Source organism: Onychostoma macrolepis, chromosome 12 (assembly GCF_012432095.1).
Source record: "Onychostoma macrolepis isolate SWU-2019 chromosome 12, ASM1243209v1, whole genome shotgun sequence".
In the NCBI taxonomy this organism is placed as follows: domain Eukaryota; kingdom Metazoa; phylum Chordata; class Actinopteri; order Cypriniformes; family Cyprinidae; genus Onychostoma; species Onychostoma macrolepis.
The window spans coordinates 16,428,892-16,456,068 of NC_081166.1; the positions used below are offsets into that span (position 1 = coordinate 16,428,892).

Sequence of the window (27,177 nt, forward strand, 5' to 3'; positions counted from 1 at the left end):
GAGTGCGTTCACTAACTGACCAAATAAGTTTAAAAATGCCACTGGACAGTTCACACATAGGAGCATCCAATGAAAGTTGGACTAATTCTAAAACTGCATTAATGTAATATTTATGTTAGATTTTTTTTAGACTAGATTTTAGATTCATGTGCTTTTGTCAGAAATGCTGATAATTTAATTAATGATTTTTTTGCTATGGTGATTAGCCATGTCATAAGTAACAAAACACAATACTATCAGTTTCTTAAATATTAATCAATCCAGTAAAAAGTAATTTTTCACAGTATTACCACAAGATGGAGTCATGGTAAGGAAAAAGAAAGACGGTTGTTATAACACTTTTTTAATGTAACACTTTCTCATCCATTTTGTCATTTATATACAAAATATTTCCATCTATTTTTATTTGTATCTCATACATTCATATTTGAATTGTCTAAAATATATACTCCCTAAATATAAAGGCACCTATAAAATTATAAAGAGGTTTTTTTTTTTTCAAAATTAAATAACTATTAACTAATAACTATTATTTTACATTTAGCACTTTTCATACAGTAATGTAAGATACACAAATCTTTTTGGTAACACTTTAGTATAGAGACCAATTCTCACTATTAACTAGTTGCTTATTAGCATGTCAGTTATTATCATATTGGCTGTTTATTAGTACTTATAAAGCACACATTGTGCATTACCATATTCTACATCCCTAATCCTACCAATACCTAAACCTAACAACTACCTTACTAACTATTAATAAGAAGCAAATTAGGAGTTTATTGAGGCAAAAGTCTTAGTTAATGGTTTGTTAACAGAGAGGATTGGACCTTAAAGTGTGACCGATTATTTCATATTGTTAAAAATTGAGCTGTCAAAAGAATGAAAGTTATTAATCTCATGATTTCTTTAGTAATTGAGATTACCCCTCTTACAGGCCTCTGGGGTTTGACCCCAGTTTGAAAATGCCTGGTCTACCTCATAATGAAAAAGCAGAATAGAAATGCATTGCAACATCCTGGAATCTATAGTTTCCTGTTACACAGCCTTATCTTTACACATCAACAATATATCTTCTTGGTAGTCTAGTGTGGTTTTCTGGGACATTGCGCTCAATATTTGAACTATGCTCTTCCCACTGTGCTTTCAATATGTTGATGTGATCTAGCCCATTGACAAACAGTGCTGTGTTCAAGGCTGAGCCAACTGACCTCATTTTAAACTGAGACATCGGCAGGCGGGCTTGTGTGACTGGCAGCAGGGGACTGCAGCCGGATTCACGCTGTAGTCGGCCAATGATACCTTATCTGTGGCAATGTCCCATAGCAGAGCCTCTCTCTCTCTCTCCACTTCCTTCAGGACAGATCTGTACTCCTCACTCTCAGGGTTCAGAGGGCTCTCCTCTGCCTCGTCCAATGAGAGGTCAAATATCAGAGGGGGGTCGTGATACTGCTGCTGTCCGCTTCCTCCATCGCATGTCACTGATCCACCTGAGAGAGCACATCAGAACCATTATACCAACCAAAAAATGTTAATACATGGAAGCAGTCAATGAACTTTAGACTAAAAGTTGCATGTCAAAATGAGTTATTAATGTATTATTTCATAGTTTCATTAAAGTAATGTTTTATACACAATTTAAACTGTTTCAAATACCTCTTTATATATACATGTTTAAAAAATGTTATTAATTCATTATTTTACTGTTACATTATATATTTTTAAAAGATCTTATAAGTTTAAAATGTCTATTTATTTGTCAATTTATAGAAAATTATATTTCTTAATTTATTATTTCACTAATACATATTTAAACATGAATTTAAAAAATGTAAAAGTTTATTTATTTATCAATTTAAAAATATGCATTTAATAAATAATAATTATTAATTTATTATTATTGTTACATTTAACTACATTTTTAAGCATTTAAATAAATACTTGAAAATGTGACTTTGTAATTTTGATATGTGGTATTTTTATTTTATTCCTGTTAAAAACCAATAAACATTCAGTTTAAAAATAAATAAAAATGTGACTCTTTAGTTTATTATTTTACAGTTACATTTAACTGCATGAATTAAAACATACATTTAAACTAATTAAATCAACAGTTAAAATAATAAAACAAACTAAACAGATTAAAATAAATGTATTTGTCAAGTAACAAAATATTTATTACAGTTTTATTCTTGAATTAATACATTGATTCTTTTATTTTATTTTTAACTGGAAAATAAGTACTCAATAAACCAAAATAAGCCTATTTATTTGTCAATTCAAAACATTTTTTTTTTTTACAGTTTTATTCTTGAATTAATACACTGATTCTTTCATTTTATTTTTAAATTGTAATTAAGCCCTCAGTAAACTAAAATAAGTCTATTTTTAAATTTATTCTTGAATATTAAATACATTGATTCTTTAATTTGATTTTTAAGTGGAAGTCTTTAATAAACAGAAACCTGTGATGTAAAATGCCTTGTGATGTTTCAGCCTGACGGTTTGAAGGTCGCCAAACAGTCCTGCAGCACCGCTGTTTGGATGCATGAGACTCTGAAGACGGGAAAAAGAATTTACAGAAAGCCAGTGAAAGCAAATTTCACAAATATTTGTTTAGGTCTGTAAAAGTGGTGTGTCATCCAAACACACTGTACCTTATGGCCTGTGTCAGTGTTGTTGAGCAGAATGTCAGTTATATCAATGCCATCATAGCGTCGATCTGATGGTGGTTTTACACCAGCCAGGGAGAGAATAGTTGGAAAGATATCCAGACCACTAAGGAGTTAAAGCCAGTCGTCATACAGTGAAAACAAAACAATCACGTTACACAATGTTCATAATTTTCCAGTACCTCAGCAGGGCGCTGCTGGTGCTGTTGGGTTTGATCTTCTTAGGCCATGCGACCACTGTGGGAACTCTATGACCTCCTTCCCATGTGGTTCTCTTGGCTGAGCCGCCACCTGCTCCGAAAAATGAAAACAGACTATTACATGATAATTCAATTAGTGGGTTTGTTATCTAAAACAACTGAAGAAAAGTCACAAGTAAGCATGAAATCTGCATCCACAGAAAAACCAGGATGTTCATTCATTAAATATCTTCTATTTGTGGCAGATTAAAGGTATGACATCTTATAAAAACAGAAAAAATACAATTTATTTTCAATAAATGAGAATTCATTACCTCTGCTCGTCTGCCATTTTCCAACAAAAGGCCCAACATGCCCAGCAAACTGGCATTTCTGCTCCCACGGGCCATTGTCACCTTAGAAATTGATGCATTGTATTACTATTAAGCAACGTTTTTAGTGAAACAATTAACCCAAATTAGTCCTTAGAGTAAATACTGTACGTGTAAAATAACTCACCAGTGAACCATATCAATGTGTTTTCCAGCTGCTCAGTGTTGACCGCTTGCATGATTGTCCCCACCAAAGAGTCCATGTCACTGAGGCTGGCTGTGTAAGGGTCTTGTGTCGTAACGTTTAGGAAGGCGTTATGGAACAGTGGGACATGCATGTGAGCAAGAGCCACATACAGTAGGAACGGCTGCTTCTTCAAAATGCTTCACAGACACATTAACACAAAACATTTTATACCCAAATTGTACAGTGACAGAAGGATAAGTTTGTTATAGAGAGGCACAGTGTAGTGGTACCATCAGGAGATATTAGAGATTTTTTTAACACCACCATTCAAATGTCGGGGGATTATTTTATGTTTGAAAGAAGTCTCTTTTCGTCACTAAAGCTGCATTTATTTGAGAAGAAATGAATGAACTGTGAAATATTACTACAGATCTCCATTTTATTATATTTTAAAATGTAATTTATTCCTGTGATGGCAAAGCTGAATTTTCAGCATCATTATTACTCCAGTCTTCAGTGTCACATGACCCTTCAGAAATCATTACGACATTTTTTTGGAAACCATGATACGACTCTTTGATGAAAAGAAAGTTAAAAAGCATTTATTTTAATTAGAAATCTTTTGTTAAACTGTTATAATTAAAATATAATTGTCACTTTTAATTTTCTGCCAGTTTAATGCATCTTTGTTGCATCAAATTATCAATTTCTTTAAAAACAATTACTGATCCCAAACAGTAGAGTACTGGTATCAGTTGATATTGTAAATTTAATTGTACATGCTCTTTTACTCTGTTTACAGTTAGATTACCCCTGTCATCATTTAATGCTCACAAACTGTTCATCTTTAAAATCACTAATAATTTAATAACACTGTTAAATGTTCTTTAGTAAATGCCAAAATAAATATCCAAATTTCAAACAGTATTATAATGTTGTGATACCTAAATTCACCTGTAGAATGCAAAATAATAGTTTGCATTTTTCAGTGTTTTATTTTTAATTTAGACAAAATATTATACAATACACAACCCGAATTCCGGAAATGTTGGGATATTTTATTCACAACAGAACATAACAAATATTTAAACTGAGAAATTTTACACTTTCATCCACTAAATGAGCTCATTTCAAATTTGATGCCTGCTACAGGTCTCAAAAAAGTTGGCACGGGGGCAACAAAGGGCTGAAAAAGCAAGACATTTTGAAAAGATTCAACAGGGAGAACATCTAGCAACTAATTAAGTTAATTGACATCAGGTCTGTAACATGATTAGCTATAAAAGGGATCTCTTAGAGAGGCAGAGTCTCTCAGAAGTAAAGATGGGCAGAGGCGTAAAAAGATTGTGGAATACTTTAAAAACAACATTCCTCCACGTCAAATTGCAACAGCTTGCCAATTTCATCATCTACAGTGCATAACATCATCAAAAGATTCAGAGAAACTGGAGAAATCTCTGTGCGTAAGGGACAAGGCCGAAGACCTTTGTTGAATCCCCGTGGCCTTCGGGCCCTCAGACGACACTGCATCACTCATCGGCATGATTCTGTCATTGACATTACTAAATGGGCCCAGGAATACTTCCAGAAACCACTGTCGGTAAACACAATCCGCCGTGCCATCTGCAGATGCCAACTAAAGCTCTATCATGCAAAAAGGAAATCATATGTGATCATGGTTCATGGTCGTGTCCTGTGGGGCAAGGCTCATTTAAAATGGATTGTTTCAAAGTGGAAAAGTGTTCTATGGTCAGACGAGTCCAAATTTGACATTCTTGTTGGAAATCACAGACGCTGTGTCCTCCGAGCTAAAGAGGAGGGAGACCTTCCAGCATGTCATCAGCGTTCAGTTCAAAAGCCAGCATCTCTGATGGTATGGGGGTGCATAAGTGCATACGGTATGGGCAGCTTGCATGTTTTGGAAGGCACTATGAATGCTGAAAGGTATATAAAGGTTTTAGAGCAACATATGCTCCCCTCCAGACGACGTGTATTTCAGCAGGACAATGCAAAACCACATACTGCAGCTATTACAACAGCATGGCTTTGTAGTAGAAGAGTCCGGGTGCTGAATTGGCCTGCCTGCAGTCCAGATCTTTCACCTATAGAGAACATTTGGTGCATCATTAAACGAAAAATACGTCAAAGACGACCACGAACTCTTCAGCAGCTGGAAACCTATATCAGGCAAGAATGGGACCAAATTCCAACACCAAAACTCCAGAAACTCATAACCTTGATGCCCAGACGTCTTCAAACTATTTTGAAAAGAAGAGGAGATGCTACACCATGGTAAACACACCTCCATCCCAACTATTTTGAGACCTGTAGCAGGCATCAAATTTGAAATGAGCTCATTTTGTGCATAAAATTGTAAAATTTCTCAGTTTAAACATTTGTTATATCTATGTTCTATTGTGAATAAAATATTGGCTCATGTGATTTGAAAGTCTTTTAGTTTTCATTTTATTCAAATTTAAAAAACGTCCCAACATTTCCGGAATTCAGGTTGTATAATATTATACCATGGTCTGTCTGAATACTCGATTTTGATTGGCTGGCAGGTATGCATTAAAACCGTATAATGCACAGGTAGTTCCAAGTCAGTTTAATCACCGTTCTATATTAATGCACTGCTTTAATTGATGCACACAAACACACACACACACAGTGAAAGAAAGGTTGGAGATAGCAGATGGTGCTGCACGCACACAGAAACTTGTTGTCAATGCCACCCCACTACTTTTATTGAAAAAATAGCCTAGATACTAGATCACTACATTATATTCCTCAGAATCCTTGCTGATTTTTAAGTAACTAAACACAGCTTCATTGTTTGCAGAGAGACATGCAGACACAGGTAATCCACACACTACTGTCTTCCCTCTCTCTTTCTCTTTTTCTCTCTCAATAATTAATTCGAATAAATGCTATAATTCATTCAAATAAATGTGATCTTACCGCACTATTTCATCTCTGTGTCTGATTTGAAGCAAGCAGAATACTAGCACTAACTGACAAAATGACTGCCATTTTTACCCTTGTGGTCAAATATTGTGCTGCAAACATTAGCAGCTTTAAGTTGTCAATGGTGACAGTTGACCATGGTATAAGCAGGATAATGCACGGCTAGCTGTGTCTTAAATGATTTTAATGCATTAATGCGCTTTGCATTGGGTGGTTCTTGGCCTCCACGTTGTGAATTAAAATCATTTAATGCACAGCTAGCCATGCATTATCCCCTACATATATAATATACAAAATAATATATACTATTGTTATCTTATACTTAATGGTTACTGGCCCAATGTCAATATATTATCTATTGATTCAAACAGATTTATGTGAGGACTGATACTGGCTTTGAAACTGTCACAGGTCTCTGTACAAGTATACAGCTGAAATGAGAAATAGATGAGACTTGGTTGCACATGCAGCCCAACAGATGATGATCTATCCTTAGACTGTGTCAAAGGTCAACACTGCAACTTTTCCTGCCCAGTAAACTTGTTTACAGACTAGAGACCTTATATTGACTGAACAAAGTCCCCTGTGTCACAAAACTGTTTTTATAATCCATTTTTAATCAAGAATGTTTTGGCCTCACACTTAATACCTAAAACCTGTTAAAGACCATTTGAATTTACATATATTTTACCAAGAAGTTCAAGTGGTTTAATAACCTTTAATAACAGTAATAATATTAATAGTACCGAATTTTGGGGGGGAACAATCTGTGCAACAGAAGTTTTAGAAATACTTACAAGCACAGTTTGCCAGAAGGCAGGCTATTATGGAGTTTTATATCGGTATCGAAATCAGCATATAGGTATAAAATAGTATAGAAGTGATGAACAAACCTGGCTGTGAATATCTGATTGACTGCCGCTGTGGCATATCTGTCTTTAAGGCTCCATGTGTCCAAGGGTTGTTCAATTATTGTCTCATTTTCAAACAGAGGCAATGCCACTTTAGTGTAGCATTCTTCATGCTTCCTGTTAAGAGAAGATTTTTCAACATATTTGTATACAAAACCTCAGGCTATGTGGCTTCTGATGTGTGTTTTGACCTATATGGCCTGAATAGTAACACAAACCTAGTAGTATACTGACTGTGGAGACAGGGTGGACAGCTGGGAAGGTCGAGACCTGGTTTGTCAGTGCAGCCCATGTCGTTGCTATAAGGAATACCGAAGTAATAATCAAAACCTGTAGTTTAAACATAGAAAAGTGAGCATTTCCTCACGACATGGCTTAAAATAAACACACGTTAGACAATAATTACAATGTATATATAAAAATGTAATTTAATGTGGAAAAAAATAATTCCATGTCAAGAAAATTCTCATTAAATAAATTTTAATCAAGTAATATTATTTATTTTTCACTGTTTTAAGTAAAATTTTCATCACTTGACATAATAATAAATGTTAACTAAAATTTGAACCTGGGAATTAAACTTTTTCATTAAGTTTAACTTGATGTACTAAAATAAAAAAAATAAAAGACTAAAACTGAAATAAAAATTAATTAATACAAATTAATAAAAACTATATAGACAAATTTAAAATAATAATGACAAAAACACTACAATCTACAAAATCTACAAATTAAAACTAATTAAAAAAAATAAAATATTAAGTTGCTGGATTTTACCTCTATGAACAGGATTGTAGGAACCATTGTGTCCAAGGTGCCATTTTCCTGTTTTAAAATCAATATAAGGTAACTGGAATTGAAATATTATTACATATAATAAGTTTAGCTTGGGAGGCTTATTAGTTGCCAAGGTGACGATGCTTATTTGTTAGGAGCTAATCACAGCACAGTGTAGAGTTCATTGCTCTCAGGATTTTAATCGTGTTGTTCTCTGCATGTTCTTTGAGATTCTGTGCTTACCGATAATGGCTGTATAATAACCTGCATCATGCAAGAGCTCAGCAAACGTTGTCTCATTGAGTGGCAGCCCTCCGACTGACCCCACTGCAAAATTATGAGTGACCCCATTGCGTAGCCCATGTCTGCCGGTCAGGAGGGCAGCACGTGATGGCGAGCATGTGGAGGCAGGAGAGTGGAAGTCTGTGAATCTGCAAATCACCAGACACAAGCCCCAAAAATTAGACATAATTATGCACAAAACTGTGTCTGTAATGATAAAACTACCTTTTGCCATTCAGCATTAATGAGTCCAGCCAGGGTGTTGGTGTGGAGTTGTCAGGCCTGTTCAGCCAGAGGTCACCCCATCCAATATCATCAGCTAGGATAATGATGAAATTGGGTCGTTCCTTTTCACTAGTTTTGTCTTCCTTTTTAATATGGCTTTTGATGTGATGAATCAGTCCAGAGAACAGAAGCAGTAAACACAATCCAAACTGTGGCATTTTTATGCTAAACCTAAGACGACAACATTTAAATTATGATTTATTTGACACATAATTACTAATACACTGATTGCTACTTAGCATACTCAGACAAGGGGAAAAACAACTATAAAAACATCATGATTAATAAAAACAGGCAACCAGATATCTTCAATGGGGGTTATTATTATAGTTAACTAAAATTAAAACTATTAAAACATTTTTGTTACTTGAAATAAACATTAATTGAAATTAAATATTTAAAAAATATTATTTTATGTTATTTATTTTCTCATATTATTTTATTTCAGCTGTTTTGATGTACTAAAATAATAAAACTAAAACTGAAATAAAATATGCAGACATATTTAAAAATGACAAAACGCACAACAAAATTACTAAAATGTAACTAAAATGAAAATGAAATAAAAAACAAAATACTAATTACATTAATATGGTGTTATATGGATGATATTTCAGGCATTTGATTGAATATGTAATGGATCAAACGTTATCTGAGGTTGCAGTTTTTCATAGCATAAAGCCCTTTGGACAGTCCCTCACTGAGGAGCGCCTTTTCACTGTTGGGTTTGAGCAGATCTTGCTAACTGTTATATAACAAACTTTACCTAATGCACCAGTCTGTGCATTCAGTACAGTCACTCCTGCAGTTCCCACTTTACACTATGGTGGGGGAGAAGAGACGGCATGTTCCTTTGACATTCCAGCTCAAGGGAAATGGGGGGTTGCTGGTGTGGCCTTTCATTCAACACTGACTGTAAACCAATCCTCAACTTACTCAACAGCTGTAACCTCCCACCATAGAGGAGCTCAGTGTTTGAGACAGTGGAAGCAGCACCATATGGACTACAGTACAGCAGTGGAGTAACAACATTCCTCTCACTGACAGGATAAGGTATGCATTTTTTTTTTTTTAGTTCTGAATGTTCAATGTTACAATATATCAATGGTTAAATGACTACTACAACTAAAGGAGTTAAACAATTCACATGGGTCAGGTAGTGTGCGCACCACACATATGTATGCAGGAAGGCACAAAACCACATGTTTATATTTGTATAGAGGTCCTGACCATAGAAACGACCACGTGGCAAGAAGCTGAAAAAACACATGCTGGAATCATGATAGAGCAGGTGGTGTAAGATGGTTGAAATATATATATATATATATATATATATATAGCCTATATGCTGACTCACCTTACTTTTGACAACATACAGAGTGATTTAGAACAAAACAAACGTATTGAAACATGAAATTTTTTTTAAATTAACTAAACTTAATATATGTTTAATGAATGTTTATTTGTGACAATTAAGAATGAGAATGAGCTTTATTGCCAGGTATGTTTACACATACGAGGAATTTGTTATAGTGACAGAAGCTCCACAGTGCAACAGAATGACAGCGACAGGACAGGACACAGATAATAAAAAGAATAATATACAAATAAACAAAATAGACAATGTCATGCCACATGTATGATGCTTTGAGGAGTTAAAGCAGTAACGTTTTTGACTAAGTTTTGTAGTCTGAAAATGATAGGAATGGAGCTGTTCTAAAATAATGTTAGCTGTCGCTGTCCTAACATTAGGAAAGGCTAAGAAGGAATTGAACAAACTTTAGATTCTATATACATTTTGAACACGATATATTATGACTTATAATAATACTATGAGACTAATTACTCCTCACCTAATGCCGAGCGATGATTTTAATCAATGAAAATATTTCAGTCGTTGTTTTGCGCATCAGTTTGTTGACACTCATGTCCCGCCGCCCCTATCATGACGCAACATCCCTCTGGTAACGCCCCTTGCACTATATTTGTTATACTTGCTGTTTCCCCCCCAGTGATGTTTCATAAATTAAGTTTATTTAAATTTTCAGGTTTGTTAATTTGGTTCTGTGCAGTTTTATTAGTTTTTATTAATTTTTTTTATTTCTATTTAGCTTTATTTTTATTTCAGTTTTGGTTTTAGTTATTTCATTAGTTCTCATTTATTTCAGTTAACTGCCTTAGTTGAGTCATTTATATAAATATTTACATATATTGTGATAATATGATCAACATAATAAGTTTAGTTCAGCTTTATTTTAGTTAACAATAACAAGTTACACTGGTCTCTAGCACACATCAGAAATTCAACATAACAGAAACCCCTGTCCCAAAACCTTGTCTGACGTTTTATAGAATTATTAACCATGTATATCTGTGTTAAGTTTTTCATCTTTGACAGTGTCTACTTTCAAATTAAACGTCTCATTACAAGTGGGAATGATCATGGTTGTGCCCAAATACAGTTTATACTGATGGATCTGAGTGGCTGTAAAAGTTAATTCACTTATTTACTCACCATAGCTTACCTTTATCTTACCTTTTTTTGTCACATTCACAGGTCATAATGGCACTGTGGATTTTCAGACTAAAAGGCTGTCTTGGCTCTAAAGTGTACTCAGAGGTTCCAGATGGTGGTTGGGGTTGGATTGTGGCTGTGGCCTTTTTCCTGGTGGAGGTGTTCACTTACGGGGTTATCAAAAGTTTTGGGATTTTTCTCAAGGACTTAATGAGTGACTTTGGCGAGAGCAACAGTCGAGTATCATGGGTCATTTCAATATGTGTCTTTGTTATGACTTTCACAGGTAAGGTTTGTAACTGTTACTTAAAATTTTGAAATTTTAAAAATAACTTGCTAGCTTGACTCCTCTTAGCTGTATGTTTACTCTTTTTTTATATGTTGGTTCATTTATGTAACTTTGCCATCCATGTCTCTTCAGCTCCATTATCATCAGTGCTGAGTAATCGATTTGGCTTCCAGCCAGTTGTGATGTTTGGAGGATTCCTCATATCTCTGGGCACAATCTCAACAGCATTCACCAGCTCCATCAATCAGATGTACCTCACTATTGGGATTGTGACAGGTAGGTTAATCCTTGTAGGCTACTATACATACACAAATGTTCAAACATTTTAGTTAGTAAGTTTTTTTATTTTTAAAGAAATTAATATTTCATTCAGCAAGGATGCATGAAAGGGATAGTTCACCCAAAAATGAAAATTACCCCATGATGTACACCCTCAAACCAGAGGAGACTGGTTTTCCTTTGCTGTAAACAAAACTTGGTTCTCGATCGCGAGACTAACATATTCTCACAGGAGCTTTTGCTACGCCTACGTCCTACATCATCCGTTGGAACGCCACTCTCTCATCAACGGTTCTAAAGTTTTAAATATGGACAATATTCTTACACAAACACATCGATTCACTTCACTTCAGGCCTTTATTAACCACCCAGAGCAGCGTGAGGTACTTTTTTGATAGATGGATGCACTATTTTTGGGCTTCAAAATCTCGACCACCATTCACTTCCATTATAAAGCTTGGAAGAGTCAGATATTTTTAATAAGTCTGATTGTATTAGTCTAAAAGAAGAAAGTCATATACACCTAGGACGGCTTGAGGGTGAGAATATCATGGGGTAAATTTCATTTTTTTTGTTGAACCATCCCTTTAAATTGATGAAAGGTTACAGTAAATACATTTATAATGGTCAAAAATATTTCGATTTCAAATAAATGCTGTTCTTTTGATCTTTCTATTCTTCCAAGAATCTTGAAAAAACATTTGTCAGGGTCTTCACAAAAATATTATGCAGCACAGTCAATGTTCAACGTTGATAAGTCGTTTGATAAAATGTTGTTTGAGCACCATATCAATCATATTTGAATTATTTCTGAAGGATCAAAAAGAGAGCAAGAACAGAAATGTATGCAGAGGAAATATCAAACCTGTATAAGTCTGAAACATTGGATCCCTTTTCATTATTATTATTTTTTAATTAACTGTATTATGTTCATAACTAAACTGCTCCAGGATTGTCTGTAAGTATATACATTTTACAGTAAAAACTAGTCATTTATATGTTTGATTAAGAAGTTTGATTTACTAACTAAAAACAAAACCAAGATGAACAAAGCATCTAATGATTTTTAGATGCCTCTTCCTTTCTGTAGGACTGGGCTACTGTCTGACATTTCTGCCAACCGTCACAATCTTGTCCCAGTACTTCAGCAGACGTCGTTCTGTGGTCACAGCCATGGCCTCAACTGGAGAGTCATTTGCTATATTTGCTTTTGCGCCAGGTGAGGGCAGGGATGCTCATCTGCAATGTAATGTCATCACATATTATGTGTCACTATGTTAAAATAAGTGTTTCATAATTGTAACACACAGAGTCAGACATATTGCTTTTTTGTTTCTGCAGCCTTCACAGCTCTTAAGAACTTCATTGGCTGGAGGTACACAATGGTGGTGATTGGAACGTTACAGGGCATCACTGTTATCTGTGGGGCTCTGCTCTGTCCCATAGTCATCAAACCAAAGACTTCTCCAACAGATACTGAGCAGAAGATCACATGCTCTCTTCCTGAAGAACAAATGCAAGGCTCTGCTAGCTCTGGAGATTCAGGTGCACAGTCACTTGATGAGCTGAAACGGGGTCTCAAATCTGGGAAGGAACAGAGAGAAGTGGAACCACTTCAGATCCATCCAAAACAACAGATGTCAACCAAAAATAAGCTCCTAGATTTGACTGTACTAAAAGAATGCAGTTTCTTATGTTATTCAGCCTTTGGCCTTTTTGCAACACTGGGCTTTTTCGCCCCACAGTTGTATGTGGTGGAGCTCAGCGCCAGTTTGGGTACCAAGAGGGACAAAGCTGTCTATATGCTGTCAACAATGGCCATTGCTGAGATCTTTGGACGTCTCTCCATCGGATGGGTCCTGAACTGGGGGCGTATCAGGAAGATCTTCGTACTTCTTGGATGCGTGTCACTGATGTGCCTGGTGCTGATGTTGTTTACTGTGGTAAATGGCTTCTGGGGACTGGCAGTGTGCTGTGTGCTTTACGGCTTCTTACTTGGGAACATTGCATCCACGCACATCCCAATGTTGGCCGAGGACGATGTCGTAGGGATCCAGAGGATGCCCTTAGCTGTAGGCGTCTATGTCTGTATTCAGAGCTTTGCAGGACTGGCTGGTCCACCATTAGGAGGTAAGAAGAATTAAATGTTTTGAGCTACCATTCAAAGTTTTGGGGTTGGAAAGACTTTAATGTTCCAAATTTTTTTCATAACTGTTTTCTACTGTTATATACGCTGCTAAAAAATGGAACACTTACTCATCACAATCATAAAATCAAGTTATTTAAACTTCAAGGGTATCAATCTGTCCAGTTAGGAAGCATAAGTGATTGAGAATCAGTTTCTCCTGCTTTGGTGCAAATGAAAGTGATAACAGGTGCACTGGAGAGGCAAAAACAAGACCACCCTCAAAAAGACAATTGCTCTCTCGTTATCCTTCCTGACTGATTTGTCCTTAGTTTTGTGTTTTGTTAGGGTTCTTCTCACTACTTGTAGCATGAGGCAGTACCTGCAACCCAATGAGGTTGCACAGGTAGTCCAGCTCCTCTAGGATGGTACATACATGCCATCACAAGGATGTTTGGTGTGTCTCCCAGCACAGTCTCATGAGCATGGAGGAGATAGCTGGAGACAGGCCATTACACGAGGAGAGCTGGACAGGGCTGTAGAAAGGACTGGCATGGAGAGGTATGGAGGGCCCAGCAGCAGGACTGCTATCTGTTCCTTTGTGCAAGGAGGAACAGGATGAGCACTTCCAGAGCCCTCCAAAATAGCCTCCAGCAGGCTACTGGTGTGCACTTCTGACCAAACTGACAGAAACAATCTCTCAGATGGTGGCATTAGGGCAGCATGAGGGTCCTGTTGTGGGACCTGTGCTCACAGACTAGCACCATGCATCTTGATTGGCATATGCCAGTGAACACCAGAATTGGCAGATCTGCCATTGGTGCCCCATTCTGTTCAGGGATCAGAGCAGGTTCACACTGAGCTCATGTGACAGACTTGAAAGAGTCATGGAGAACATTGTGCTGCCTACACCTTTTCGGTGGTGGTTCAGTGATGGAATATCCTTGGAGGGTCGCAGAGACCTCTATTTGCTATCCAAAAGTACCCTTACTGCTGTTAGGTCCTCAGAGCTACTGTCAGAACTTACGCTAGTGCAGTGGGCCCTGGGCTCCTGCTGGTGCAATACCTGGCCTCATATGGCCAGAGTGTGTAGGCAGTTTCTGGATGACAAAGGTATTGATGACATTGACTGGCCCTCATGTTCCCCACACCTGAATCCAATTGAGAACTTCTGGGACGTTGTATCAGAGCATCCCAAGCCACTAAGGAGCACCAGGCAGGAGAATGTCCAGGAGCTCACTGATGTCCTGATCCAGGTCTGGCAGGAGATGTCCCAGGACATCCTTCATCTCATCAGTAGCATGCCTAAATGTTGTCAGGAGTGCATACTGGCACGTGGGGGCCATACACACTACTGACTTACATTTTGAGTTGCTTTGGGGAAATTCATGCAAGTTCAATCAGCAGGTAATTTCAATTTTATACTTTGATTTTTAATGCGGTTTTGAATCCAGCCCTCAGTGGGTTGATTATTTGGGTTTCCATTGACCATTGTCACATAATTTTGTTCTCAACGAATTACACAATTTTGTTCATTGAGATCCAATTTATGATTTAAGTGTTTCCTTAATTTTTGAGCAGTGTTTTTAAAATATAATTTATTTCTGTGATGGCAAAGCTGAATTTTCAGAAACCATTACTCAGTGTCACATGATCCTTAAGAAATCAATCTAATATGCTGTTTTGGTGCACAAGAAACATTTATTATTGCATTATTATAACTCAGTGTTGAAAACACTTGTGCTGCTTAATATACAGTACCAGGCTATATTTTTCCGGATTCAGTGTATATACAGTAGAATGCAAAACTCCCTGAACAAGCAACTTACTGCATTTCCCTCTCAAATATTCTAGGTGTCCTTGTGGATGTTACACAAAATTACAGGGCTGCATTCTACTCCTGTGCTGCGGGAATGGGACTAGGTGCCATCTTCCTTGGGCTCGTACGTCCAGCTCAACTGTACTCGAGGAGGGACAATGGACAGAATAACCCCATAGTAGAGCAAGTGTCCAAAGACAAACTGGAGGAAATTCTAGAAGTGGATAATCAAGATATTAAGTCTTGACTTCCTTTGTGAATTTAGTGGGACTTTAGATACTATCAGACCTGGTGATAACAAGTTTATACACTGAGATCATACATGTGATTATCACAGTACACTATATTAACAGTAGCTGTCATGAAAACTATGATTAGACTTGAAAATCACATTTATGAATGTTAGTCTTTTGTTGATTAGAATCCTAGATGCAAAAGAAGCGCACACTGTGTAACAGGAAACCACATTTTCGTGGTTTTAGTGATTAAAGGCAAGGGTGATTACTAGGCACGGATGGGTAAAGCAATGACCAAAGATAATGCTGAATTCAGCAACTAAGGTTAAACAATGTAAATTTTATAGGAAAGAGTTAGAAAGAGGTATGTGATACTTTATTTTTAAAATGAACCTTGTTTAATAATTGCAAAAGAGCTTTCAATTTTCAACTAGCATACTACAACACCTGTCTTCTAACTAGATACTAAAACCGGGTAAACAACTTTATTAATGCAAATCGTGTTGTTTAGTCTTCCGATGCTCATGATGCAGTGTTCAACTGTGGATTACATTTGCATCTCTATTATATAGAGATAACTGTGAATTCAAGGCTTTACAGAGCTCAGGTTGATGTAACTGTGAAATGAAGACAAAGGATTTCCAATGTAATGCAACGCCAAATTCAAAAGTGAAAGTGTCTTATAAGACTGCTTCATCACTTACCTCTTTAGTAAAACTATATTTGTTATTGAAAAACTGTCACATGACTTGAATTTTATAATGGAAAGGAATTATATTTTCTGTATGTTCAGTGAAATGTGAATATGTGGTTTTGTGAGGTCTTCTGTTTCTGCGCAATAGACACAATTGTTATTATAATCTTCAAATCAGATCGAAAAATAAAATTTTTTAGACTGTCTCAAAATTGTTTTCTGATTTAACTCAAAAGAGAGAAATAAAACTTTATTTAGTTTGATCCATACAAATAAAAAGCACTATTTACATACACTTTTACTTTTATTTTCTTTGCAGAAGCTTTCTCACCAAAGCTCTAAACAGAGCTCAAGAATGTGCATATAGCATGTCTCCACTTGCCTTGACATTACTTGAAGGAAGCAAAAGATCATATTGGCAGGCTCATGATTTTTCACCTTCCAATATTCGTAAGCACTTATACAACCAGTGTTTATACTCTTGGAAGGCTTGAGTGGGTTTTGAATGTTGTCCACTGCTGGCAGCTCCATCTTCAATCCAGTGCAGTAAGGCCTGTAGAGTAACAGACTATACTGATTTATTTAAGTTAGTGATGTTCAAATGTTCAGTTATATCAGTTCACTAGAGAGTGTTTCAAATAGTAATATCCACTGCTGCAAACTACAAGCAGTTATGGAAGGGTGTGGTCTTACCTTGTATCTGCCGGCTATCTTGAATCCAATGGCTGACTGTAGTTTACGCAAACAGATGGGGCAAAGGTCAAGTGGTCGACGGTCAGACTCCTCTAAGTGATTGGAGCCTTGCATGACACAGTTTAGCCACTGGCAGTGCTTCACACCGAATATATGTCCAATCTCATGCGTCAGGGTCTACAACAGATGCATAAATAAGAGTTCAAATAAAAACTATGAAAGCTTATTTCTTCAACATAATGAAAAAATAAAAAGGGTAATTGTGAAATTTTATCTCACAATTCTGACTTAATTCATAATTCTGAGTTTACATCTTGCGATTTTGACTTTTTTGTTCCCTTTATCTTTTTTATAAGTTTACATCTGACTTTTTCTCACAACTGCGACTTAACATCTCTCAATACTGACTTTTTTTTGTGCAATTTTGAGTTTACATCTCAATTTTTCCAAGAACTGTGAGACAAAGCTCAGATATTACTCAGAATTGTGAGAAATAAATCAGCATTGTGAGATTTTAAAAAAAGCGGCAATTACCTTTTTTTTTATTGTTTATCCTCTGGTGAAAACAAGCATCATAGTTTTGTGTTTTCTAAATATATTATTGGGTATATTACAAATAGTTAAAAATATTTATGCATTTTGTGAGGGTTGGGCAGTCATCTCACTTCACCTTGCAGGAGCGGAGGAGGAGAGTGCTAGTGATTGGAGGAGTGTAGTAATTCTCAAACACTGAATAGTCTCCTTGCTTCAGTTTAATTTTCTTCTTCAGCCGTCCTGCATAGCTTCTCTGGTAAAAATGATCATCATATCGGGCAAAGCTGAATACTCCCATTCCTATAGAGACAAAAAGATTCACACTTCATTGAAGTGCCTTTTGAAAATAACAAAAGGTTTATTAAAGGGTTAGTTCACCCAAAAATTTAAATTCTGTCACAAATAAAGATATTTTTGATGAAATCCGAGAGCTCTCTGACCCTCCATAGACAGCAAGGGTCCTACCACGATCAAGGCACAGAAACTAAAATAGTCCATGTGACATCAGTGGTTCAACCGTAATTTTACAAAGCTACGAGAACACTTTTTGTGTGCAAAAAACCCCCAAAATAACTATAACATAATTCAACAATTCTTCTCCTCCACATCAACCTGGTGCCATTTTGGAGAGTATCATGACGCATGCGTGTGCATTCATCTGAATGTAAACAAGGTGCAGCACACGCGTGTTCTACATCAGCAGCACCACGCGCATGCATTGTTTAGGTGCAGGAAAAGCAGGTGCATGCGTTGTGATACTCTCCAAAATGGTGTTAGGTGGCGCTTGCTGTCTATGGGAGGGTCAGAGAGCTCTCGGATTTCATAAAAAATATCTTAATCTGTGTTCTGAAGATGAACACAGGTCTTACGGGTTTGGAACGACATGAGAGTGAGTAATTAATGACAGAATTTTCATTTTTGGGTGTACTATCCCTTTAAATAAAAAAAGACACTGTGCTACAATAACAACTTTGCTTTCAAGTTACAATAAAATTTGCAGCATTAACAAGATCATGGCTACTAAATCAAAAATTACCTTCAGTGAGAGAAGCCTGGCCAAAAACAAAATTCCATGACTCTCTGGGGTACAAGTCAATCATGGTGATCCCCACAATGCAAAAGGCATCTCTGGGCTTCTTCTTTTTCAAGAAATTCAACAGCTCTCCTATAAACATATAAAGAAAGCATTAAGTTTACTTACAAGTCAGTGTGAATTGCTGTTTACAACCAATCTTATTTCCATAATATATAGTTTGTAAAAGAGATTTTATTCATTGACTGAATGAATTAGGTGTTACCTGAGCTCAGACTTAATTCGGTCTTGCTAAAACATTGCCTAAATAACTAGTACTAATTACTAAAAGTAATTTCAGCAGAAAAGTCTTCAGAGGAACAGCAAGTTATTTTGATCAAAATTTAAGATTATCAATGTATTTTTTAATAACAAATACACTGTACATTTGTTCAAAGGTTTGGGATTGGTAAGATTTTTTAATGTTTTTGAAGTCCCTTATGCTTTCCAAGGCAGCATTTATCTGATGAAAAACAGCAATATTGTTAAATATTGTTATGATTTAAAATTAAGTTTTCTATTTTAATATATTTTAAAATGTTGATTATTCTTGTGATGGCAAAGCTTGATTTTCAGCAGCCATTACTCCAGTCTTCAGTGTCACATGAGCCTTCAGAAATCATTTTAATATGCTGATTTTGTGAAGACACATTGAAATTTTTTTTTGAATGATAACATTTTGCAGCAAATGTCTACTGTAACTTTTGATCAATTTACTGCTAAATAAAATAAATTCATAAAAAAATACATCTTACTGACCCCAGTTTTGAGGTGTAGTGTGTATGAAAAAATATGTACAAATATATAGGCCTAGTTGTTCAAAATAAGTCCAAGAAAAGTAAATAAACTGTGTGAATTTTGATTTTATGCGGACAAACATTTCATAAATGTTGCTAAAAAGCTTCTTAGGCACAGACCTAGCCAGTGGTTCTGGTTAAGTTCAGTAGCAGCAGTACTAACCAGCATGAAGCTGAAGGTTGTATGTGTTGTCGTTGATGCGAAATGAACAGGCTGTTGAAGCAACTGTTACCGGTGGTAAAAGCTTGACCGCTAGTCCATAATAAAATGCCTGGCAGTAGTCCTTCAGCCATTCAACATACTGCTCTGCCACAACCGCTCCTTCCCCAAAAGAGCCTGTGCATTGTTCAACATGATAAAATTACAAATGTAAATATACTACTAACAATAAATGACACATTTAAGCTGTTTTACATACTAAGGGCTCTGACCAATAGTTTGAATGTAGATGGTATTATGCCCACTGCTTGGAGAACGGCGGTAAGGGTTAATGTAAAAACTCTGAAAGTCTTGCGGATCCTCTGGATGTGCAGGAATCCAGTCTGAGTCGGAGTGAATGGTGATGGGGTTGAAAAGTGAATTGCCAGGCCGGAGTCCTTCTTCTAAAAGTGTCTTCTCTGGTCTGCTGAATTGTTGGTATGTTTCTATTAGATCTTTCCGTGTGGACAGGAGAGCAGTGTGCAGTCTCTCAACAGGATGCTCAATAACCTGCATCTGTCCATATTAATAATACACACACTTGTAAAGTAAAATATTAACCAAGTAGCCAATAAACATATAATAAGAAACTTAAAATGCGTGTTATGAGTATACTGGACTGGTTTAATACTGTAGGCCTACAGTACTGTCATGTCCTGTGTTGTATTTTGTGTTCACTCACTGTCACACTTGCACTGTTTTTGCTACATTGTTAGTGGAAGTGTATTATGACTATCTGTATCATATAGGCGATATATGTTTGCGATAACGTCACGCTATTAATTATTATTAACAAAGCCCATTTTTTTATATTTAGCACCACGACTTCATAAACAGACTGAATGACAACACAGTTCGAGTTGACTTGATATTAGCATAACATTGATTCGCGCTAAAAGATCAAGTTACCCTAAATGAAAGAGGAAGCCCATGTCAACACATACTAATAAAGCAAAGCTACCTTTTATCCTGTGTTCTAGGATAAAGGTCGAAGACTGGACTCAGTTGTTGAGTTTCAGATAAAACGCTGAAAATAGTAAACAGAAACCATACATTTCAAAAGCCGCATTAAGATATTCACTACGGCTGCCATTGTGGTAACTTTTCAAACGTAAAGTCCCAGTCCCTGGACTTTTTTTACTTTATTTATTTTAACTAACGTTACAGACATAAAAAAATAAGCATATTATATTTACACACTGTAAAAAGTAACACTATTGGACCTGGATGAGTAATTAATCCCATTTATAATTTGTAATATTTCATTCATAATGCAACAACAAATAACTCAAAAATGTATTAGACTATACCTTGAAGGCCATATTAAATACTGTAGGTATTCAGAAGTGCTAGATTTTTTATTAGTGGGATGCTGGGTCAACATAGCCTCATTTTTATTTTCTGAAATGAGAACAGTAAAATTAATACGCAACCATTCTGATAAAATAATCAGATTTAATAAACAGAATTACACAAATGTGATCAACAAAAAAACAATAAGAAAACACACTACACAAAAAGCAAGTGATTATGGCCATGACAAAGATAGACAGCATTGCATGAACAAATTTTTTGTACAGATTCTATACATAAACACCTTAATTCAGGCAATCAGTTAATATCAATTTACTACCAACAGTCAGATTACAGTGCTTGTTTTCATTAAGATTACATTAAGACTTAGTCTCTCCATCAACACATTTTAATTTATCTTGCATTAAACCAGCTTTGATTGATCTACAGACATTTATGGCAAAGATGACTTTGCTTGGCCTGTTAAAAAAAAAAGAAAAAAGTCTGTAGTAACCAATACACAGAAATACACCTGGACTGCTTTATCAGTCATTTTATAAAACCCTGAGCTAAAGCTGTCCACTTTAACCTACACAGGAACAAAGACATAAGGCTACTTTCTGTTTTTAAAGTGAATTCATCAAAAAAAAAAAAAAAAAATGTATTGGATTTCAGGGCTTCGAGAATACATACAATAAATGTATGGTATTACCTTAGTGTGTAAAATATACAGCTTGGGGGTGGGGAATTGTACAGACATTCTGTACAGGCTTGAACGGCAAACAAAGACACCTTCCCTTTACACATGAAAAAATGTAATATGACATAAGTACTTCATACAAAAGTACCTTAATTGTACTAATTTAATATCATGATGCGAGTGCAACAAAAAGTTATTTTGACTGTGGGAAGACTAAGGCAGTGAAACCATGTTCTACTTTCAAAAAACAGACACTGGGGCCTTATATAACCAGACACATCAAGCCCATAAACTGCTGACTGGAGCAGAAGAGCTCTTTGAATTAAATATTTAAAGCCCTGAGTTCTCACACTTTCTTTTTGAAAAGCTTTACCAAAACCAGGTGTCAAGACAATGGGTTACAGGAGTGTTAACAGTTCTATTATACGAAAATATGCGCTCATAAACCTACAGTAAACAGAATTACAGCATTTTGGTGAATAACTGAGGACCATTCCTTGGCATATTTGACATGGCAACAAGCAGCTTAAAAAGGTTGCTTTGATATCAAATTCTTGCATATATATGACTGTAATAATATGCAAAAAAAAAAAAAATTAAAGTTGCATAATTATACCATCTATTTTTCTTCAACCACAATATGTATTGAACCACTTGTACTTTGTATTAAATAAAGTAAAAACCTAATTAAAATGGAATGTTCTTAAAGGCCTTTCATTGTAACATAAGCTGTTTAAGGTTGTCGTGCAAGATGGTGTCTTTGACATCACGGAAGACGAGACGAATGTTCTCTGTGTTAATGGCGGTGGTGAAGTGATGGTAAAGGGGCTTCTGCTGCTGTTCACGACGCTTGTTACGGAAGCAATCGACCAGGAACTTCTGAACATCCTGCAGATTGTGGGGATCCCCTGTGAACTCGGAGAAGTAGTCCTTGATGTTCACATTCTTAACTTTTTCTTCCAGCAAGTCTGTCTTATTGAGGAAGAGAATGATGGAGACGTTGGCGAAGACGCGGTTGTTGACGATAGTCTCAAAGATGTTGAGCGACTCTGTGAGCCTGTTGGTCAAACGGTCTTCCATGAGCACCTGATCGTATTCACTGGATGAGACTAAGAAAAGGATGGAGGTCACAGAGTCGAAGCACTCGAACCATCGTTTGCGCTCTGACCGCTGCCCTCCCACATCCACCATCTTGAAAGGAACATTCTTGATCTCAAAGTCGTACTCATGAATACCCTTGGTGGGCTTTCGTGCCAGCAGTATATCCTTTTGGCTGGGCAAGTAGTCCTGCAGATTAAATAAAAAACAAAAATCAGACAGGCATAATAATACAAGACCCTACACATTTTTTTTAAATTTAGTACCTGTATTAGAGACGGGCGATATATCCGTAGACACAATAAACCAGTAGAAATGACTGAATTCTGTCTCTATCATGGTTAAACTCATGTCACATTGCAGTGCTGCACTGCTCTGTCACAAATGTTTATTATTTCCATGTTTTTAAGCCTCGCCAGTTTAAACGTTCAAGCTATTTTAAACCATTCAAAGCCCAATAAGCCACAAATGAGAACTCAATTAGGTACTCGAATGCTGTCTGAGTGACCGTTTCTGTGCCCAAACAACCGAAGTGCACAAACAGAAACCATCATGCAAATACCAAATTGTGTTCTCTTTTGCAGCTTGTGGTGATTAAATAGTCAAATACACAGAATGTGATGTCAAAACATCTGTCTTGGTAGTATTCATGTACACAAACAGTTTTTTTGGGGGGGGTATGGCATGTGTCAATTCACTGGATCCATGCATTAAGTCTTAGTATTGGTTTATAATGTTGCTGTGATATCCAAATTTGTATGAGAATTATTAACAATTCAATCAATGGCAATTCAAATTTTGATATCATAACCTTTTTCAAGCAAAAATAGCTATTGGGATATATAGTTTTTGTGAAATGGAATTACGAATTGTGATGAGATTTTGGCCACGTCGTCCACCCCTAACATGTATTAATGGTACAATGCAACAAAATAAGTACCAGTATTGGCCAAACTAATGTCAGTACACCAAACACTCTACCAATAAAAATCAGCTTGAATTTTAGGTTTCATTTCATTTCCGCAATTCTGTGTACATCTCATGTGTGGTCCATAAATTGTATCATGTACATACAGGTATACTATCAACCACTTTGTGCTTTAGATACCTGAAGACGACATTAACATTTATAAAATGCTATTTTTTACCAATTGTCCAAGTTTATCCACATTGTCCAGGAAATACTTCACAGATTCACCCTAAGAAGAAAAAAGATACACAATCATTATAAGGTCTCCAGTGTGTCAAACTTTGAATGTCTTCTGCTGCGTCCCAATTTCCCTATTTTATCCATTTCCTGTTACTCTCTACATCCCCGTCCAAAAATTTAATAAAATAAAAATAATTGTGAGTTATTCGTTTTTTCTCTCTCTTTTACACTCACACACACACAAACAATACAACATAATATTTTCCACCAGATCTTCTTGTCCAAGGCAGACCCTACTATGATATACTAGGTAACTCTGGCCTTATTCATAAGCAATTTTACCTAATACAAAATTAGGAAAATGAGACTCTGCAGCATGGCCGCTTATTGGCTTGCTTTGTGGGGTATGCAAATCAGCAGTAAGTAGAGAAAGTGACTTGGTCAACAAAAATGAATGTTTATCGCTAAATAAATACGGATAAACATGTCTTAAAATCACAACTTGTACAACAATGGAGATTTTAGTTGGAAAATTTGAGCTAATCCTAATCTCAGTCACAAGGGTTCTACCCCTGAACATGCATGATCTTATCTTTATAACTGAAATGCAAACTACATTCATACACAGACAGAATGCCCTCATTGTCGCAAGTAAAATCACTTCATTTGTGTTCCAACTCATACCTGTGCATTACTCTCAGGTTTCAACCACTGTCCACACTATGCTCACAACAAACATGATTGCTTGAGCATAATCAGTCCAATAATATAAAAAAAAAAAAATGGCTGCTTATTTGCATTCCAAATACATGAAATATATAAGCAAACATTTCACCATGATTAATGCTCTGGTGCAAAATCTTGATAGGAGAAATTATGCAAGTACACTGAGCTTGTCTGCCATGATTCATAATACCAAGCTGTTTAACAACAGATCAACATTCCTTCAAGTTCAGAACCCCCACAATTACACAAATCCTATGAAAAATATTGAGCGGATTCTATATCCAAAACTTTAGAACTAAGAACAACTGAAATGATCATGTTGAACAATGCACAATAATTAAATAATGAGTGATCATTTCATATTTACCAGCTGAAACTCTCTCCGTCTGTCATAAGCATTCTGAATACCACTGTCTTGCCACAGGGCACGGATGGAGGGCAGGTAGTTCAGAAAGACTTTGGTCTCCACCATCCCTTTGGCCATCAGGGACGAGCGGGTGTCAAAGGCCATCACTGTCTCCCCATGAACCTGATTCTCAGGATCTCCCCAAGGGATGTGCAGCTTCTCACGGGCATCCACCAGCACTCGGACACCTAAACAGAGATATTAGAAATATTGACATGTTAAATTCCTATAAAAATACATTTGAGGCTGCTGATATGATGTACTTTAAAAAGAAAATGAAATGGCATTAGTTTACTATGCATCCTCAGACCATAAGTTCTTTTTTTGTCAACATCATCAAACTTATAAAAAGAGGAAATATAAAAAAAGATTTTCATTTTTTTAAGGTCAACAAGGTCAGATAGGCTACAGTGAGTTCTATAACTAAGTATTTTATAAGTTATTATAAAGTGAACAAAATAAATATACTTCTTATATAAAGTGACTGTAATAATATGCATGTCGATTTCAGCACCCAAATGGCAAAGAAATAGTTTAGGAGCTAATTTTCCTGAATTTTAAGTAGCTAATTTTAGTAGCTAGTAACATAAGAAAATAAATGATTTTACATTTAATAAATGGCATTAAAACTAGTTTTGTAATATGTAAACTTAGTCAAAGCCTCATCCTTATATTAATTAATTCATTCATTCATGTAAGTGGATATCTAAAATAGATATTAAATAATATTTGTATTGAAAGGTGATGACTAATACTGAGGGAAAACAAGCATTTTGTCAAAGTGGAAGCAGGAGATCAAACCTAAACATTACTAAAAAAGCTTACTTTTCCTTCCTAACATCTGTAGCATTTTTATCTGTTTTGTCAGGCATGTCTCAAGAATCAGTTGAGAAACATATATCAGAATAATGTCATAAAACAATCACACATCCAGATGACTAAGACAGACCAAAGTAGGCGCTGTACTTTCTGTACTCTCTGTTCTTTCTCTAGAGGCGCCAAGTTTACTGAAAGTTTTATGTGAGATTGAACATAGGCTACATATGGAAATGTTTTCGAAACAGCGGTGTCCGTTTTTTAAGTCCGAACACTTTATGTGATATATAACTGGAGTTCAACAAACCCAGAATTTAAAACCATTAACGTTAGCCTTCACGTCGTCTATGGGCTGGGTGAGCAATCGAAAGTTTGCGAAAAGTTACGCGAAAGAAGTCGATAAAACACTTCCACCTGCAGCCACAATCAAATTGAGCTTTCATTGAAGTGTTCCTTTATTAATAATGAACTTGTCTCTTTCGATTTCAAACTACTGGCGTGGTACCTTTGATAACATTGCTGTAGATCGTAGCCCGGAACTCTTCTTTGGCCCGCTGATCGAAGTCCTGCCCATGAATTATGCGCATTTGTTTGAGGAAAGTTGACTTGCCACTTTCGCCTGCTCCTAACAGCAAGATCTTCACCAGTTTCTTCACATAAGTCTTCTCTCGATACAGGCTTTTATCGATCTCCTTAGACTTTCTAATTTGGTCAATTTCGCCGCTGGAGAGAAGACAATTGGGGATACAAACTATAGCAGTCCGGGAGGGCAGGAAATCCGCCATCTTTGTAGTAACGACTTCATGGATACAAACTCGCTCTGCCGCGCGAGGCGCGTTCACGTATTCTTTACAAATAGGCGGATACCACGGGTGTGGTTTAATGTTTGGAAATCAATAAAGCACATTGACAACTATTTATTGTTTAATCAATTATGTTTATTGGGGTGGGCAATTCCTATTAAGTGTCCTATCGGATAAAACAATACTCTGTTTTTACACAACTGACAATATAGTAAACAACAAACAACATCATTTTATATATATATATATTTTATAAGTATTGCAGGCGTTTCTTGTAAATTCTACAATTTAATATTTTACACAGACTATCAGTAAAGGCTACGTTCACACTGTCAATTTCT

The 27,177-nt window shown here is 36.1% G+C and overlaps 4 protein-coding genes across 6 annotated transcripts; 1 reads left to right on the forward strand and 3 right to left on the reverse strand.

Moving 5' to 3' along the window:
* Nucleotides 1–149: 149 nt before the first annotated feature.
* On the reverse strand, nt 150–10,542 carry arsg (arylsulfatase G). 2 transcript variants are annotated; one of them, XM_058792779.1, is made up of 12 exons: nt 10,446–10,542; nt 8,533–8,763; nt 8,269–8,456; nt 8,026–8,073; nt 7,467–7,578; nt 7,231–7,365; nt 3,371–3,567; nt 3,187–3,267; nt 2,855–2,963; nt 2,658–2,778; nt 2,466–2,556; nt 150–1,490 (listed from the first exon to the last, which is right to left on the reverse strand). In XM_058792779.1, exons 2-12 carry the CDS (start codon nt 8,748–8,750, stop codon nt 1,213–1,215), a joined length of 1,578 nt encoding a protein of 525 aa, XP_058648762.1. In that variant the 5' UTR covers nt 8,751–8,763; nt 10,446–10,542; the 3' UTR covers nt 150–1,212. The 2 variants fall into 2 exon arrangements, with proteins under 2 accessions (XP_058648762.1, XP_058648763.1); XM_058792780.1 differs by lacking the exon at nt 10,446–10,542 and having other exon boundaries at nt 8,533–9,044.
* LOC131550590 (monocarboxylate transporter 7) lies at nt 9,518–16,062 on the forward strand. Of its 2 annotated transcripts, none has more exons than XR_009273587.1 (6): nt 9,518–9,645; nt 11,150–11,393; nt 11,529–11,672; nt 12,766–12,894; nt 13,017–15,207; nt 15,655–15,793. XR_009273587.1 is itself a non-coding variant. In XM_058792781.1 (6 exons), the coding sequence occupies exons 2-6, from the start codon at nt 11,156–11,158 to the stop codon at nt 15,864–15,866; spliced, it is 1,512 nt and encodes a 503-aa protein (XP_058648764.1). In that variant the 5' UTR covers nt 9,519–9,645; nt 11,150–11,155; the 3' UTR covers nt 15,867–16,062. The 2 variants fall into 2 exon arrangements, 1 of the variants encoding a protein (XP_058648764.1); XM_058792781.1 differs by having other exon boundaries at nt 9,519–9,645; nt 13,017–13,805; nt 15,655–16,062.
* A 147-nt stretch (nt 16,063–16,209) lies between these two features.
* LOC131550591 (archaemetzincin-2) lies at nt 16,210–20,945 on the reverse strand. Its single transcript, XM_058792782.1, has 7 exons — nt 20,806–20,945; nt 20,078–20,360; nt 19,809–19,982; nt 18,813–18,941; nt 17,913–18,076; nt 17,243–17,419; nt 16,210–17,102 (listed from the first exon to the last, which is right to left on the reverse strand). Exons 2-7 carry the CDS (start codon nt 20,358–20,360, stop codon nt 16,974–16,976), a joined length of 1,056 nt encoding a protein of 351 aa, XP_058648765.1. The 5' UTR covers nt 20,806–20,945; the 3' UTR covers nt 16,210–16,973.
* A 334-nt stretch (nt 20,946–21,279) lies between these two features.
* On the reverse strand, nt 21,280–26,911 carry gna13a (guanine nucleotide binding protein (G protein), alpha 13a). The gene is made up of 4 exons (XM_058794379.1): nt 26,539–26,911; nt 25,179–25,405; nt 24,084–24,134; nt 21,280–23,124 (listed from the first exon to the last, which is right to left on the reverse strand). The coding sequence occupies exons 1-4, from the start codon at nt 26,816–26,818 to the stop codon at nt 22,552–22,554; spliced, it is 1,131 nt and encodes a 376-aa protein (XP_058650362.1). The 5' UTR covers nt 26,819–26,911; the 3' UTR covers nt 21,280–22,551.
* Between the last annotated feature and the right edge of the window lie 266 nt (nt 26,912–27,177).

Coding starts and splice junctions, on each gene's coding strand:
- gna13a (XM_058794379.1), bottom strand. CDS start 26,818: ATGGCGGATTTCCTGCCCTCCCGGACTGCTATAGTTTGTATCCCCAAT. Junction 24,135..25,178: donor GACGGAGAGAGTTTCAGCTG/GTAAATATGAAA, acceptor TTTTCTTCTTAG/GGTGAATCTGTGAAGTATTT. Junction 23,125..24,083: donor TGGATAAACTTGGACAATTG/GTAAAAAATAGC, acceptor TTTAATCTGCAG/GACTACTTGCCCAGCCAAAA.
- LOC131550590 (XM_058792781.1), top strand. CDS start 11,156: ATGGCACTGTGGATTTTCAGACTAAAAGGCTGTCTTGGCTCTAAAGTG. Junction 12,895..13,016: donor TATATTTGCTTTTGCGCCAG/GTGAGGGCAGGG, acceptor TTGTTTCTGCAG/CCTTCACAGCTCTTAAGAAC. Junction 13,806..15,654: donor GGCTGGTCCACCATTAGGAG/GTAAGAAGAATT, acceptor CAAATATTCTAG/GTGTCCTTGTGGATGTTACA.
- arsg (XM_058792779.1), bottom strand. CDS start 8,750: ATGCCACAGTTTGGATTGTGTTTACTGCTTCTGTTCTCTGGACTGATT. Junction 8,074..8,268: donor TTATTATACAGCCATTATCG/GTAAGCACAGAA, acceptor ATTTTAAAACAG/GAAAATGGCACCTTGGACAC. Junction 7,366..7,466: donor CACAGTCAGTATACTACTAG/GTTTGTGTTACT, acceptor TTCTCTTAACAG/GAAGCATGAAGAATGCTACA.
- LOC131550591 (XM_058792782.1), bottom strand. CDS start 20,360: ATGCAGGTTATTGAGCATCCTGTTGAGAGACTGCACACTGCTCTCCTG. Junction 18,942..19,808: donor CAACCTTCAGCTTCATGCTG/GTTAGTACTGCT, acceptor ATATGTTTATAG/GAGAGCTGTTGAATTTCTTG. Junction 18,077..18,812: donor CCAGGCTTCTCTCACTGAAG/GTAATTTTTGAT, acceptor TTGTCTCTATAG/GAATGGGAGTATTCAGCTTT.